General features: G+C 36.7%; 1 protein-coding gene across 2 annotated transcripts in view; it reads right to left on the reverse strand.

Annotated features, from left to right (window-relative positions):
• The window catches only part of RXFP2 (relaxin family peptide receptor 2), a gene marked incomplete at its 5' end in the record, with an annotated part of 98,540 nt that overhangs the window by 57,143 nt on the left and 28,528 nt on the right, over positions 1–12,869 (reverse strand). Inside the window, one exon of one of the 2 annotated variants that reach the window (NM_001304277.1) lies at positions 5,257–5,299. The exons of the other annotated variant lie outside the window; for it this stretch is intronic. Within the exon in view, the coding sequence (NP_001291206.1) occupies positions 5,257–5,299 (43 nt within the window). Of the gene's footprint in view, positions 1–5,256; positions 5,300–12,869 lie in introns of those variants that run through there. 2 annotated transcript variants of the gene reach the window in all.

The raw sequence follows: 12,869 nt of genomic DNA on the forward strand, positions 1-12,869 counted from the left end.
TGGTTATTATAAGAAAAACAGTATTTTATTGTTAAAAATCTGAGAGAATATATGCACAGAAGAAAAGACAGTCCCTTGAAAGGAATACATTTAGCTTTACAAAAGACTAACTTATTTTTGCTCATGGATGGGTGAAACTTTCATTCCTGACAGCAGTGGCCTGGAACACAGTGTTTGGAACTATGTGTGAGAAAACTGAATCTGGCAATGCAAGCAGAATTCTTTGCTGAGGTTAGCCCCTCGGTTCTATAACTCACAAGTGTTTTCTGCCACTGTGTCACTTGTCTTTAACTTTGCTTACAACAGAGGCTCTAGAGAGGAAATGATCAGATCCTGACTTTAAAATAACTATGCAAGCTAAAAATAGAAGGCAACTTACTTGATTTATTAAGGATATTTATAAAAATCCATAGCATATAATATACCTAATGGGAAATTTTGGGAGATGTTCACTTGGAGGTTGAAAACAGGGCAGTGATATCCACTATTACTGCATCTTCTCAAGACTACACTGGGGACTTTCCTGGTGGTCCAGTGGCTAACTCTCCGAGCTCCCAATGTAGGGGGCCCAGGTTCAATCCCTGGTCCAGGAACTCAATCCTACATGCTAAGAGTTCTCATGCTACAGCTAAAAGTCCCTCAAGTCACAACTAAGACCTGGTATAGCCAAATAAATAAACACTTTGTGTGTGTGGGGGGGGTGGGGGGGGTGGGGGTGGTCTGCACTGGAGGACTTAGCAAATGTAGTAAAGCAAGGTGAGCAAATCAATGATATACATGCTGGAAAAAATAAAATTGTCACTATTCACAAATGATATCAGTGTGAACATTAACAAATTCAAACTAATACATTATTAGCATTATAGAGTTTATGAAGGGTTTCTGTTGAGTCAATTTAATATCTCTATATCAATTACAAACAATTGAAAAATGAAGTATTTTTAAAAATGCCTTTTACAATAGCATCAACAGTGTTTACTATAGCATCAAATCTAAGAAAAATTTGCAAGACATTTGTGCAAAGTATGTAAAGTTATTGATAGCTATTAAGGACCTAAATAAATGGAGTTAATTCTTCTCTCAAATTGATATATAGGTTCAAAGCAATTTCAGTAAGAATCCAGGAGTGTGGATGGGTATGTATATGTGTGTAGAAATGGATAAGCTGTTTCTCCAACACATATGGGGACAAAAAAGGACAGGAAAAGCCAGCTGTGTCTTGAAGAAGGAAGACGAGTTGAGAGACCTGGTTACCTGTATATCAGGACTTAGGATTAATGATACAATAATTCTGAGAGTTTAATAATTGCACGAATGTCCGACCAAGGCTCAGAAGTTGTCTGGGACGCAGAAGGTCTAAGACTGCAGAGGATGAGGGCTGTAACTGGAACACAGGTTGGCTCACCCCTAAATCTAGCATCCACGCCACTCCTGTCCTAATCCCTTCCACTGGTGTAGCACTTCGTGATTCCAAATCTCTGTTGTGTATGCCCTCCGTGTCCAGTCTCTGATTAAAGCAACACCAGAAGAATTAAAAACTACCTTCTTTTCTGAGCTTTGGGTTAAGATGATCTATTGTGAGCAAATCCCAACTACGCTCCCCACCACACTCACTTTTCCGAAGACACAAGGGCCGACTGACAACTCTGCTTTTTCACTGAAAAATTTAGTTTATTGAAGAGAGAATCTCCACAGAAGGTGACCAGAGAAAAGGCTGCTGCTGTGAGAGGAGCTAAGCTCTGTAAGAGCAGTTAGATCCGGCTTCCAAGCTGGCTTGAGGAAGCGGCTGGACACAGCCGGTCAGCAGAAGCTGGGACCTGCATGAAGCCACCTGCTGGGGTACAGCCCCTAACAATGCGTGGGGGATAAGTTACCTCTGCTGACCACCCAAGGCTGTGATTTTAATACTGGCCAGGAAGGAAATCAGCAGTGGTATCTCTGCAAACTGGGCATGAGATTTGGAACTTGATCACCCACAAGGCAAAGTCCCTGAGATTCTCATATAAACCACGGCTCAGAACTGAACACTCCAATGAACTATGTTGATGCAATTCTGAGATCGCTCATAGGGAGAAATGAGCAGGAGGAAAATCCCTCCAACGTCATGAAAATGTCCAGGCCTTCAAAAAAGAGAAAATTCATGCCTAGGGAATTGGGAGATAAAATATCTTCCCCTTATCAAGCACATATTCTATTCACACAGAACTTGCCTGAGGCGGGGAAAAAATTAAAGTGATATGCCACTGATGAGAACATTTATTGCAAACTTATTTTTTTCTATGCTACTGAAGATCTAGAATTATAGGGATGAGGGATGGATGCATGTGAATGAAGCATTTAAAAATGCTTCTGCTAATTCCACTATGAATTCTTTTTTTTCCCCACTATGATTTCATGTGTAAATTTTCCACTATTTTTTCTGATTTATTTTCCACTATTATTTCTTATGATTTCTTATTTATCATCATATAACTGTGTACACAAAAACTATCCTTAATTAATTGAATTTTATTCACAATGTCTTAGGATGAAATGTGCCATTTTTCAATATCAGCTTACTGGAAAGCAACATCCCAATTTTTGTCTTTAAAATTCAGGTGACAGCCAATTTTGTCACTTCAAGTGAGAATCCTTAAAACTCTTTTATTACACTGGGTCATATTCATTCACGGTAAGATGAACAAATGAATAACATCTGTTGGGAGATGTATTTTAGGTAGTGCCTTTAGAGATATCTCCAATGACCTTCCCTTCTGGGTTTCTGCTATTTTTCCTCTTCCCTCACAGTGGGCTCCATTCAGCCCTGAAGCAGGTGAATTTTCATTAGCAGTGCTGCTTCAGCCTCTCAGTATGACTGGCCCACAGTATAACTGATTTTCACAGCTATTGGCAGCATGGATGTAATTGTGTGAAACTAAGATTTAGTTCATAAACCTTTTCTCAAGACACAGTCTCAGCCCTTTTCTCAAGGGCTGAACTGACAGGATTTAGAAAGGACAGGGTTGAGATTTGAATTGGTCCATTAGGGGGCAGTCAAATACTGTTCTCCTCAAAGCTCTAGCTCTGCTTTTGATGACTGCGTTTTTTCAAGGTTACAAATTATTTAAATAAGTAGCAACTGGTAGTTATCAAGTAGCATTCTCAGTACTTCATGCTTTCAATTTCCCAGCCCATGTTTTTAGTTTGTAATATTGCTCATAATTAGCCCATAAAATTTTTATGGGGAAGGAGTTTGAAGCTGGTTAACAATACAAGTAAATGAACTGATGATAAAATACATGAAGAAAGTGATGATCAGATCTGTTATCTTGACTGATTAACTAATGTTGGTAGCTTAAGATAGCCATATCATTCATTCTTTTTTAAATATAAATTTAAAAAGCAATTTTTACTCCTATAATTCTAAATGACTTTCCTTTGTTTATTATAAACAACTTTGTTGCTTTAACTGTGTAATTTTAACTGCTTTAACTAACAATTATAATTTTATCATGGAAAAGAAAAAGATTTTGCTGATATATATACCGAATTATTTTTATAAGCAGGAGTAAGATATCAAAGCATTAACATATCTAACTTTGAAAGTAAATGATTTTAAATATAAAGGGTTTAAAAGTAATATAAAATTAGAAAATATAAATTTCCAGAGAATTATAATTAATAAATATTTATTAGATTGGTACTATGGATTTTAAATATGGCATTTACTTAGAAATAAAAAAAATCATCTGCTTAAATTTTTCCTTCTTTTTTAAAGAACAGCATTACATTGTGGTAAATCTTAAAAACATTACTTTGGTAATAGATAAAGATTTTGTTTTTCCAAAGCAAATCAATTTAGATGCATTACTATAAGCAAGTATTTTAGTAAAATTGGTTAACCATAGTTACATATCTGTACATTAAAGAATTTTTAAGGGCATAGATAACCTTTATGACATGTGTTGAATACAAGAACCTATTTTAAACTGTCTATTCTTAAAGATTATAAAAAGTTGAAATTACAGATGTGCATAGAGCATTAACTTCTGAAGGAAGAAGACCTTAAATCAAGTAGACTCCTTTCTACAACTGTATTTCATGCAAAATGAGTTCATATAATGTTTCTCCTTAGATAACACTTAAGTTTTCATGTAAGAAAGATTAAAATATGACAAAACTCATGCTACATGTATTAAAATATTTTAAAATAATTTGAAAAAAGTTTTAGTATTCCAAATTCAAGCTAAAATTTGAATATTAAAAATATTTTATCTGTAGATATTCTTAAATAACTGCTCGTAAATACTGCAGTTTATTTCAATATTTAAAATATGCAGTTGAATTCATTTAATAAAATAAAAAAATTTTAAACCTAAAACAAATTTCTCAGAAAAGAAATACAATTTCAAATTTTAACTTCATTCTCAGAGGTTTATTAAAAGTTTCTAAGAAAGCCTATGAATCTAAAAACATCCTTAATAAGACTAATAATAAGCCCACATGCCTTGGGTATGATGAATAGATTATTTACTTAGAGGTGCACAAGCTCACAGCAAAACAAGTCTATATTTTTCTTTAAAACCAGGTAAAGATTAAATTTCATTTTTTTTTCTCAGCTATACAATAAAAATGCCACCAACTTGAAAGTGAGCAGTCTGGCTAAAATGAAAATGTTTAAAAATTAAAAACAGAAAGAATTATCTTATGGTAGCTTTGGTTCATTTAAATTATTGTCTTTTATCTAAATTTGCTCTTAGGGAGAAATATTGATTTTAGATTTGTCTTTGGTTTTGCAGTTTCCAGTTTAATTATGTTAATAATGAAATATACCAATATATTATTAAATATAGCAATATTTAATTATGTTAATAATGAAATATAGCAATAATGAAATATAACAACTATATAAAATTTATGAACAGATTTCAACAGGTTGAAATTTCATAAGGCAAAATTTTAACTTATTAACGTGTCGTACATTTTTTCAAATACTAAAAAAATTTCTCCATTATCATTGATTTCTTCATCATCGTTTTTTTAAGCTATCTTGTCTACAATTTTAACCACATTTAAAAGGCAAGTTTCCACGAAAAATCTGTTGCATCTAGAAACTGCTAGGATGAGACTACAAGCAACTAGTGACAATGACAATGCAAACTGGAGGTCTGCTCATCAAACATTGCAATGAGTGTATTATAAATATGATAGAACTAAGTAGAAATATTCTGTTCTTTTGGAATTGCACTCATTTAAGTGAGAAAGCAGCAGCCTTACCTTTGACATCCATCAGAACGATGAAATGAAGTAGAAGGAACATTGCAATCAATCTGCGGCTGAAGAGACACTTAATACCAGAAACGTAACAATGGGTTCACAGCAACTGAGTTATTAGATGTATGCTCCTTATACCTCAGAAGGAGTTCTGATATACTGACTTCGGTGCCTCCCCTGTGTCTGAGCATGCTCACAGCTAGAACTTTACTGGCACGAGAGGAGACGGTCTTTGTCACTATGCAGCCTATCTTTTTCATTCTTTTTTTTTTGGTTTCATTTTATTTCAAATCTACAGTTGTGTTCTTGATCATTAATTCATTATAGTACGTACAGAGAGACATACATAAAACTCTGGTATTATAAAAAACATTAAAAAAAAATCACTCTAAAAAAGTTTCCCATTAAAGCATGTAGCACAATTTGCTCCTAATTTAGTATATGTGCTGCCAAAGCGAACACAGATTTGCTCTTAATTTAAATCCAATAGTATATAGAAGTTCTCCAATAGGGAGGGAAATAGATTTACACTGAATAGGTGATGAAACTCTTTGCAAACATATTTTTCATTCAATAAACAACTAACAAAAAGCTACTCACTGGCAAATATACAAAGAATACCTGCTTCCATTCATATGCACTTAAATGTTTTCAAATGGCATACAGAAAGATAGTAATAACTAAGATATATGGCCCTGTGTTTAATACTTACTAACTGTAAGACATTCACACAATATTTTAAACTTCATTTACTTCCTCTATAATTATGTTCCTTTTTTTAAAATGGATACTTTTATTCTTGCTTTCAATCCCGTGTTTCACATCTATTAGAAAATATTAATTATAATTCAGATCTTACATCCTGAAAGCAGCTTTTAAAGCAGCATAGTCAGTGTAAGTTAGAGAAAGAGACTTTGGTCATAGAATTCAGTTGATCCTAGTCTAATGATAAAGAGTCTACAAAAGGACATTGTAGAATTTCATCGTCTAAGAAATTCTGAGAAATGTCTATGTAGACATACTAAACATTTCGTAGTTGTGATTTGGACAGAGGATTTTCTAAGGAAATGATACTCTTATATGTTGCTATGAATTCTGTCACAACAACACTGAAAAACTATCTTGTGATGACTGGCTACATCATCACAAATCATAAGAAATGGGGTTTTCATTGTTCTTTCTTTCATTCCAGCTTTTGACAGAATAAAGATTCAAAGGGAATTTCAACTAGAAAATATTTCATTTATCACATAATGCAGTTAGTTCTTTTCTCTTTTAAGAAGTGAGCTAAATTCTCCAAGACTCCTTCCAGATACATTTAGCTGTATTCTCATCTTATTTTTCAAACCAAAAGAGAGAGCAGCAAGAATAAAAGAAATGATGAAAAGAAATAGTTCAAGGTTTTTGTTACATTTCAAGCACCCTTTTTCTTCACTAATTTTGAGGTCTTTTTACATAAAATTTGCCTTAGTTTTCATTAAAAAATTCAGAGTGATGAATTTTTCCTATATTTTGTGTTCTACTGTCAAAATGAGGGGTGCTAGTGTCTGGTATTGAAACGTTAAGCATAACTTTTTAAGTGCAGTTAAATACCATGAATTGCCCATCACAAATTTATTTGAGGTTTTAAATGTATATTTCATGAAAACACAATTTTTGGAGAAAGAAGAAATGTCAAGATTTCAAAGCCCTTAATTTTGACTGCTTCTTGAATATTAAGCCTTAGAAATAGATTTAAATTGTTAAAACATTGAATCATCATCCTTTTGTGTTAAGCTTTTCAATCTTTCTAATATTAACATAAATAATTCAGAACTCCATAATTATAAATAATAGTTAAGAACGTCTTAGGCTCATTATTGGTTTCTAAAGGCCGAAAGTGCATGTATTGTAAGATATTTCATTTAGTAAGTTTTAACTTTGATTTACCTAGTATGAGCATCCAGTATCTTGAACTGAAACCCAAATGGTTGAAATGTACACAAGGATATAATATAGGGGTTTAATAAGGGTGAACAGATTGACTCTTTCCTTGGAGACACAGTTGGTACAGAAGGTCCAGAGAGTGCTTCATGCAGAGAGGAAGATTTGTACAAACTGATTCATCCCTGGATGTTATCGTCAAACTTGCACAAGTGTATTTTATTGATCCTTGGCTCAATCAACTTACTCCTTCATGAAAGTCTCTTGTGGGTAGCACTCACATTTTTGGCAATAACAGTATAAAAGCTCATATAAATATAGTATTTAATAATAGCACAATTCAATGTAATTCTGGCTAATTCAAGGGAATTCACTAACAGGATAATTACCTGGGCTTCCCAGGTGGCTCAGTGGTAAAGAATTCACCTGCCAATTCAGGAGATGTGGGTTAGACCCCTGTTGAGAAGATCCCCTGGAGAAGGAAATGGCAATCCATTCCAGTATTCTTACCTGGGAAATCCCATGGACAGAGGAGCCTGGCTGACTACAGTCCATGGGGTCGCAAAAGGGTCAAACAGGACAAGAATACTGGAGTGGGTTGCCATGCCATCCTTCAGGTAATCTTCCCAACCCAGGGATCAAACCCACATCTCCTGTGGTTCCTGTGCTGCAGGCAGATTCTTTACCACTGAGCCACTGAGGAAGTTCCAAAACCTTAGATATTCAGCTATAATTAGGATTAGGATTAGGATTATAATTATGTTAGCCCCCTCTTCATGGGATACATCATTAACTCCTCATTCAATAAGATTGATATTTTGAGTAACGTTTCAGCAGTGGTAACAGACCTACTTGTTACTCTGTAGGCAGAACAAACCTAACTGAATCACACAACCTCATTAGCGTAGAATGTCAGTCAGTTGAGCAAACCAGTCCTCATATAGGGTCTGTTTTGAGAAGGGAAGTCTCAGTTAAGTATTCTCACTCTAATACTTTACATTTAAAATAATTTAAGTCATGCTCCATTTATCTGGGAACTTCAAGCTCTTGGCAAGCTCAGTGAATAGGAGCATAGCTATAAACCCAGAGTAAAAAAATATCACAGAGACAACCACTCCCAGCAGGAGGGTAGATTAGACAGTCTCTGAAAAGCCTTCTTGCTTGAAAATAAAAGCTCTTGCACGAAAACAATTTTCATTGCATTTCTGCAGTGTTAAAAATGAGGAGAATCAAGCCTAAAGGAAAAACACAAGACAAAAAAGCAAAAATGCTGAAACGCCAATGCAGAACAGTAAACAAACATAAAAGGCAAGATATGCCTACAAACAAAGCAGATGCCAACTGAAAGATCAACTTTTAAACTGGGGGAGTGGCAAGGTCTCAGAGCTCAGCCTCAGCCTCCCCAGAGGACAAAGCCATGCACCGTCAGAGTCACCCTCCAGCACCGCGCAACAGAAACACGAACTCTGCAGAAAACATCCTCAGTTTAGTTCCTCGGGGTTTACCCAGATTAACGTCAACCAACTACTGGCTCACTATCAACGATCAACCAAGCACCCTAGGGTAACACTTAGCACAAATGAAAACAGATTCAGAACCCCAAGAGCTTCATATATTGAAATTATCAGTTATGGAATATAAAATGTTTAAAGAAAGAAACACACAGAATCACAAAAATAAGTAAGAAATAAGAAACCATTCAAAAGAAACAGAATTTTTAGAAACAAACAACATATTTGTGGAACTTAAGAACTCAATGTATGGGTAAAAGTAGTCATTAAGAAGTAGTTGAGGAGAAAAAAAGTTGTAGACTGGAATAAAGAGGTAAAGAAATTATCCAGAATTTAGTACAGATAAACAGAGAATGAACAAAACTAAAGAAATTAAAAGCTTCAGAGGAAAGCATGAAAAGTTTCAACATGCAGCTAGAGTCCCAGAAAGAACAAGTCGTAAGAATAAAGGAGAACATTTAGGGAGGTGATGACTGAGAATTTTCTAGAAATGATAAAATATAAAATTTATAGATATAGGAAGAATGATGTCTGGTAGGCAGTGCAAATAAAAATAAATCCACATCTGGACATTTGGCATTAAAATTGGGTAATATTGAATATACAGAGAAAGCTTTAAAATAAAGCAGAGAGAAAAAGCAGATGAGCTACACAGGGAAAACTAGAATGCTAACGGACTTCTCAACAACGATGATGGAAGCCATCATAGATGCAATAGCATTCAAATTCTGAGAGAAAATGACTGGCAACTAAAAACTGTATTCTTAGGAAAAATGTATTTTAAAGGGAGCACTAGATATATTGAAAAGTCAGCTAAGACTCCAAATGAAAGGTGCAGATAAGAAGTTCAGTGGCTTTTCAGGGAAGGGAGCAATCTGTCTGAACTGCAAAGATCACTAGATGAAATCTGTGCCATGCACATCTTGAATAGAACAAACTGAGAGATTAAGAAGTCATGTCATGGTGTGGAGCAACTAAGTCCACAGTCAGGCTAATGGCAGAAGAAAGTAAAACTGGTTCTTCTACCCGAGTAAAACTGAGAGACTCCTGGCCACGCATACATGGCCAGACCAAAAAGACGCATATGAGAGATATTATGCTACATCAGATTAGCATTCCCAATTATTCCACTGTCTGCAAAAGGATTATGCACTGTTCCACATTTTGCCATGTGACTTGGCAGAACCTCTCATAATGAGTGTGTATTTCTCTGCTGCACTGATTTTTGCCTCTTGACCAATAAAATGTGACCAGAAGTAGCATGTGCTGCATTCCAGGAGAGGCTTCAAATGTCTTGTGTGGTGTGGCTTAGCTTCCCCACTCCTTAGCCAGAGTGAGAGCCACGTGCAGCAGGCTTGAACCTGAGCCCAACTGAGCCCAGAAGAGCCACACATGACCCACAGACTCGTGAGCAAGGCATCCATGTTTGTGGTTGTAAGCCACTGAGATTTTTTATTTTTTTTTTGTTGCTGTTTTGGTTGCAAAACAACAAAACCTGACTCAGAGAGATGGATCTGGAAGTCACTCATCCTGACCTTAGGTTTTCAGGACAAAAACTAAAGATATTGGGTTAGTGGCATGTGCTATATTCAGTTCAGTTCAGTCGCTCAGTCATGTCCGACTCTTTGCAACTCCATGAATCGCAGCACGCCAGGCCTCCCTGTCCATCACCAGCTCCCGGAGTTCACTCAGACTCATGTCCATCAAGTCGGTGATGCCATCCAGTCATCTCTCCCTCTGTCGTCCCCTTCTCCTCCTGCCCCCAATCCCTCCCAGCATCAGGGTCTTTTCCAATGAGTCAACTCTTCGCATGAGATGACCAAAGTATTGGAGTTTCAGCTTTAGCATCAGTCCTTCCAATGAACACCCAGGACTGATCTCCTTTAGGATGGACTAGTTGGACCTCCTTGCAGTCCAAGGGACTCTCAAGAGTCTTCTCCAACACCACAATTCAAAATCGCAGTCCAAAATCACTACAGATGGTGATTGCAGCCATGAAATTAAAAGACGCTTGCTCCCTGGAAGAAAAGCTATGACCAACCTAGACAGCATATTAAAAAGCAGAGACATTACTTTGCCAACAAAGGTCTGTCTAGTCAAGGCTATCGTTTTTCCAGTGGCCATGTACGGATGTGAGAGTTGGACTGTGAGGAAAGCTGAATGCCGAAGAATTGATGTGCTATATATATTGAATCAATTAGTGCACAAATTCCATTTTTATTTGAAGTAATTTTCTTCTTTTGAAATGTCTTCTACATTATACCTGATTCCCATGTTTCTTAGAGTAAATTATGCAGCTATTATTTGCTGAGGTGACATTCCCTTCAGTATTCACAAAATGGTTCCTAAATATTTCCTAAGTTCTTTTGCTTTCTGAAATTCTATAAAATATGACTGAGCTTAAATAAGTTAGTAGATGCTATTTTCTAGTGCTTGTGTACCATGGTTTCTAAGTGCCTTCCATTTTACAACTTCAGGTAACATAAAATAAATTTGAACACTATTTGGTGAATGTTTTTACTTTTAAGTTTGTATACTGAGTTTACTCTGAGTGAATGGACCTTTATTTACAAAATACAATCATATCTACTGCTGGGTAATGATTTTTGATGTAAAGTGAAAATCCACAAATCATTTTTATCTAAATTCTTCTCGAATTCATTATGCCAGCCCTTCCTTTTATAGGATCATAAAAACACAAACCTGGCACAGCCTACCAATGCCCTCAAACCAGCCTGAATGTTCCTAACAGCTGTTATCCTCATCCTGTTCTCTTATTTTGCCTTTTGCTTGCATATAAACACCGATCTGTGCACTGTTTCTTCATTCTATAACTTTACAATTCTGACAGTTGGATGCAGTATCCAGAAGAGTGCCTAAACTGTTGGTCTTAGACAGGACAGAGCAGAAGCAAGACCCCACAAAGCAATAAATCAGTTAATTTCTGGATAAAGAGGAAACAAATCTAAGATACACTTAGGAGGTAAAGTTGAAGGGAGCAATGGAAGGACGGGAGAGAGAGACTTCAGGGGATTCTCAGGATCTCTAAACTGAGCCACTGGTTATCAGAGACAGTATTGAGTGAGTATTTCCATGTGTTGAACTTAAGGGGCCTGAAAGTGAAAGTCACTCAGTTGTGTCTGTCTCTTTTCGACCCCAAAGATTGTAGCCTGCCAGGCTTCTCTGTCCATGGAATTCTCCAGGTCAGAATACTGGAGTGGATAGCTGTTCCCTTCTCCAGGGGATCTTCCCAACCCAGTGATTGAACCCCAGTCTCCCCCATTGTAGGTGGATTCTTTACCATCTGAGCCACCAAGGAAGCCCAAAACTTTAAGTGAAAGTGTCAGTCACTCGGTCGTATCCAATTGTTTGTGACCCCATGGACTGTAGCCCACCAGGCTCTTCTGTCCATGGGATTCTCCAGGCAAGAATACTGGAGTGGGTTGTTACTCCCTTCTGCAGAGGATATTCCTGACCCAGGGATCCAACACAGGTGTCTTGCATTGTAGGCAGATTCTTTACCATCTGAGCCACCAGGGAAGCCCTAAGGGGCCTGAGGATCATCCAGAAAGTAGTGTCAACAGGTAGAGAAGTTAGAATTCAGGAAACAGGTATGGTATTTGAAATAGTCTCATTGGTAGAATAATTACCTACAATACTTTAAAGAAATTGAAAAGTTACAATTAGAAAATTGTAATCATTTAGTTAATGGAAACCCATCTCCATAATCTGAGCATGTAATGACTTTCCAGTCTTTTAAACTTTCAGTTCAGTTCAGTTCAGTCGCTCAGTCATGTCCAACTCTTTGCAACCCCATGGACTGCAGCACTCCAGGCCTCCCTGTCCATGACCAACTCCCAAAGTTTACCTAAACTCATATCCATTGAGTTGGTGATGCCATCCAGCCATCTCATCCTCTGTCATCCCCTTCTCCTCCTGCCCTCAATCTTTCCCAGCATCAGAGTCTTTTCAAATGAGTCAGCTCTTCCCATCAGGTGGCCAAAGTATTGGAGTTTCAGCTTCAACATCAGTCCTTCCAGTGAACACCCAGGACTGATCTCCTTTAGGATGGACTGGTTGGATCTCCTTGCTGTCCAAGGGACTCTCAAGAGTCTTCCCCAACACCACAGTTCAAAAGCATCAATTCTTCAGCACTCAGCTTTCTTTATAGTCCAACTCTCA

This window comes from Bos taurus, chromosome 12, assembly GCF_002263795.3.
Source record: "Bos taurus isolate L1 Dominette 01449 registration number 42190680 breed Hereford chromosome 12, ARS-UCD2.0, whole genome shotgun sequence".
Lineage (NCBI taxonomy): Eukaryota > Metazoa > Chordata > Mammalia > Artiodactyla > Bovidae > Bos > Bos taurus.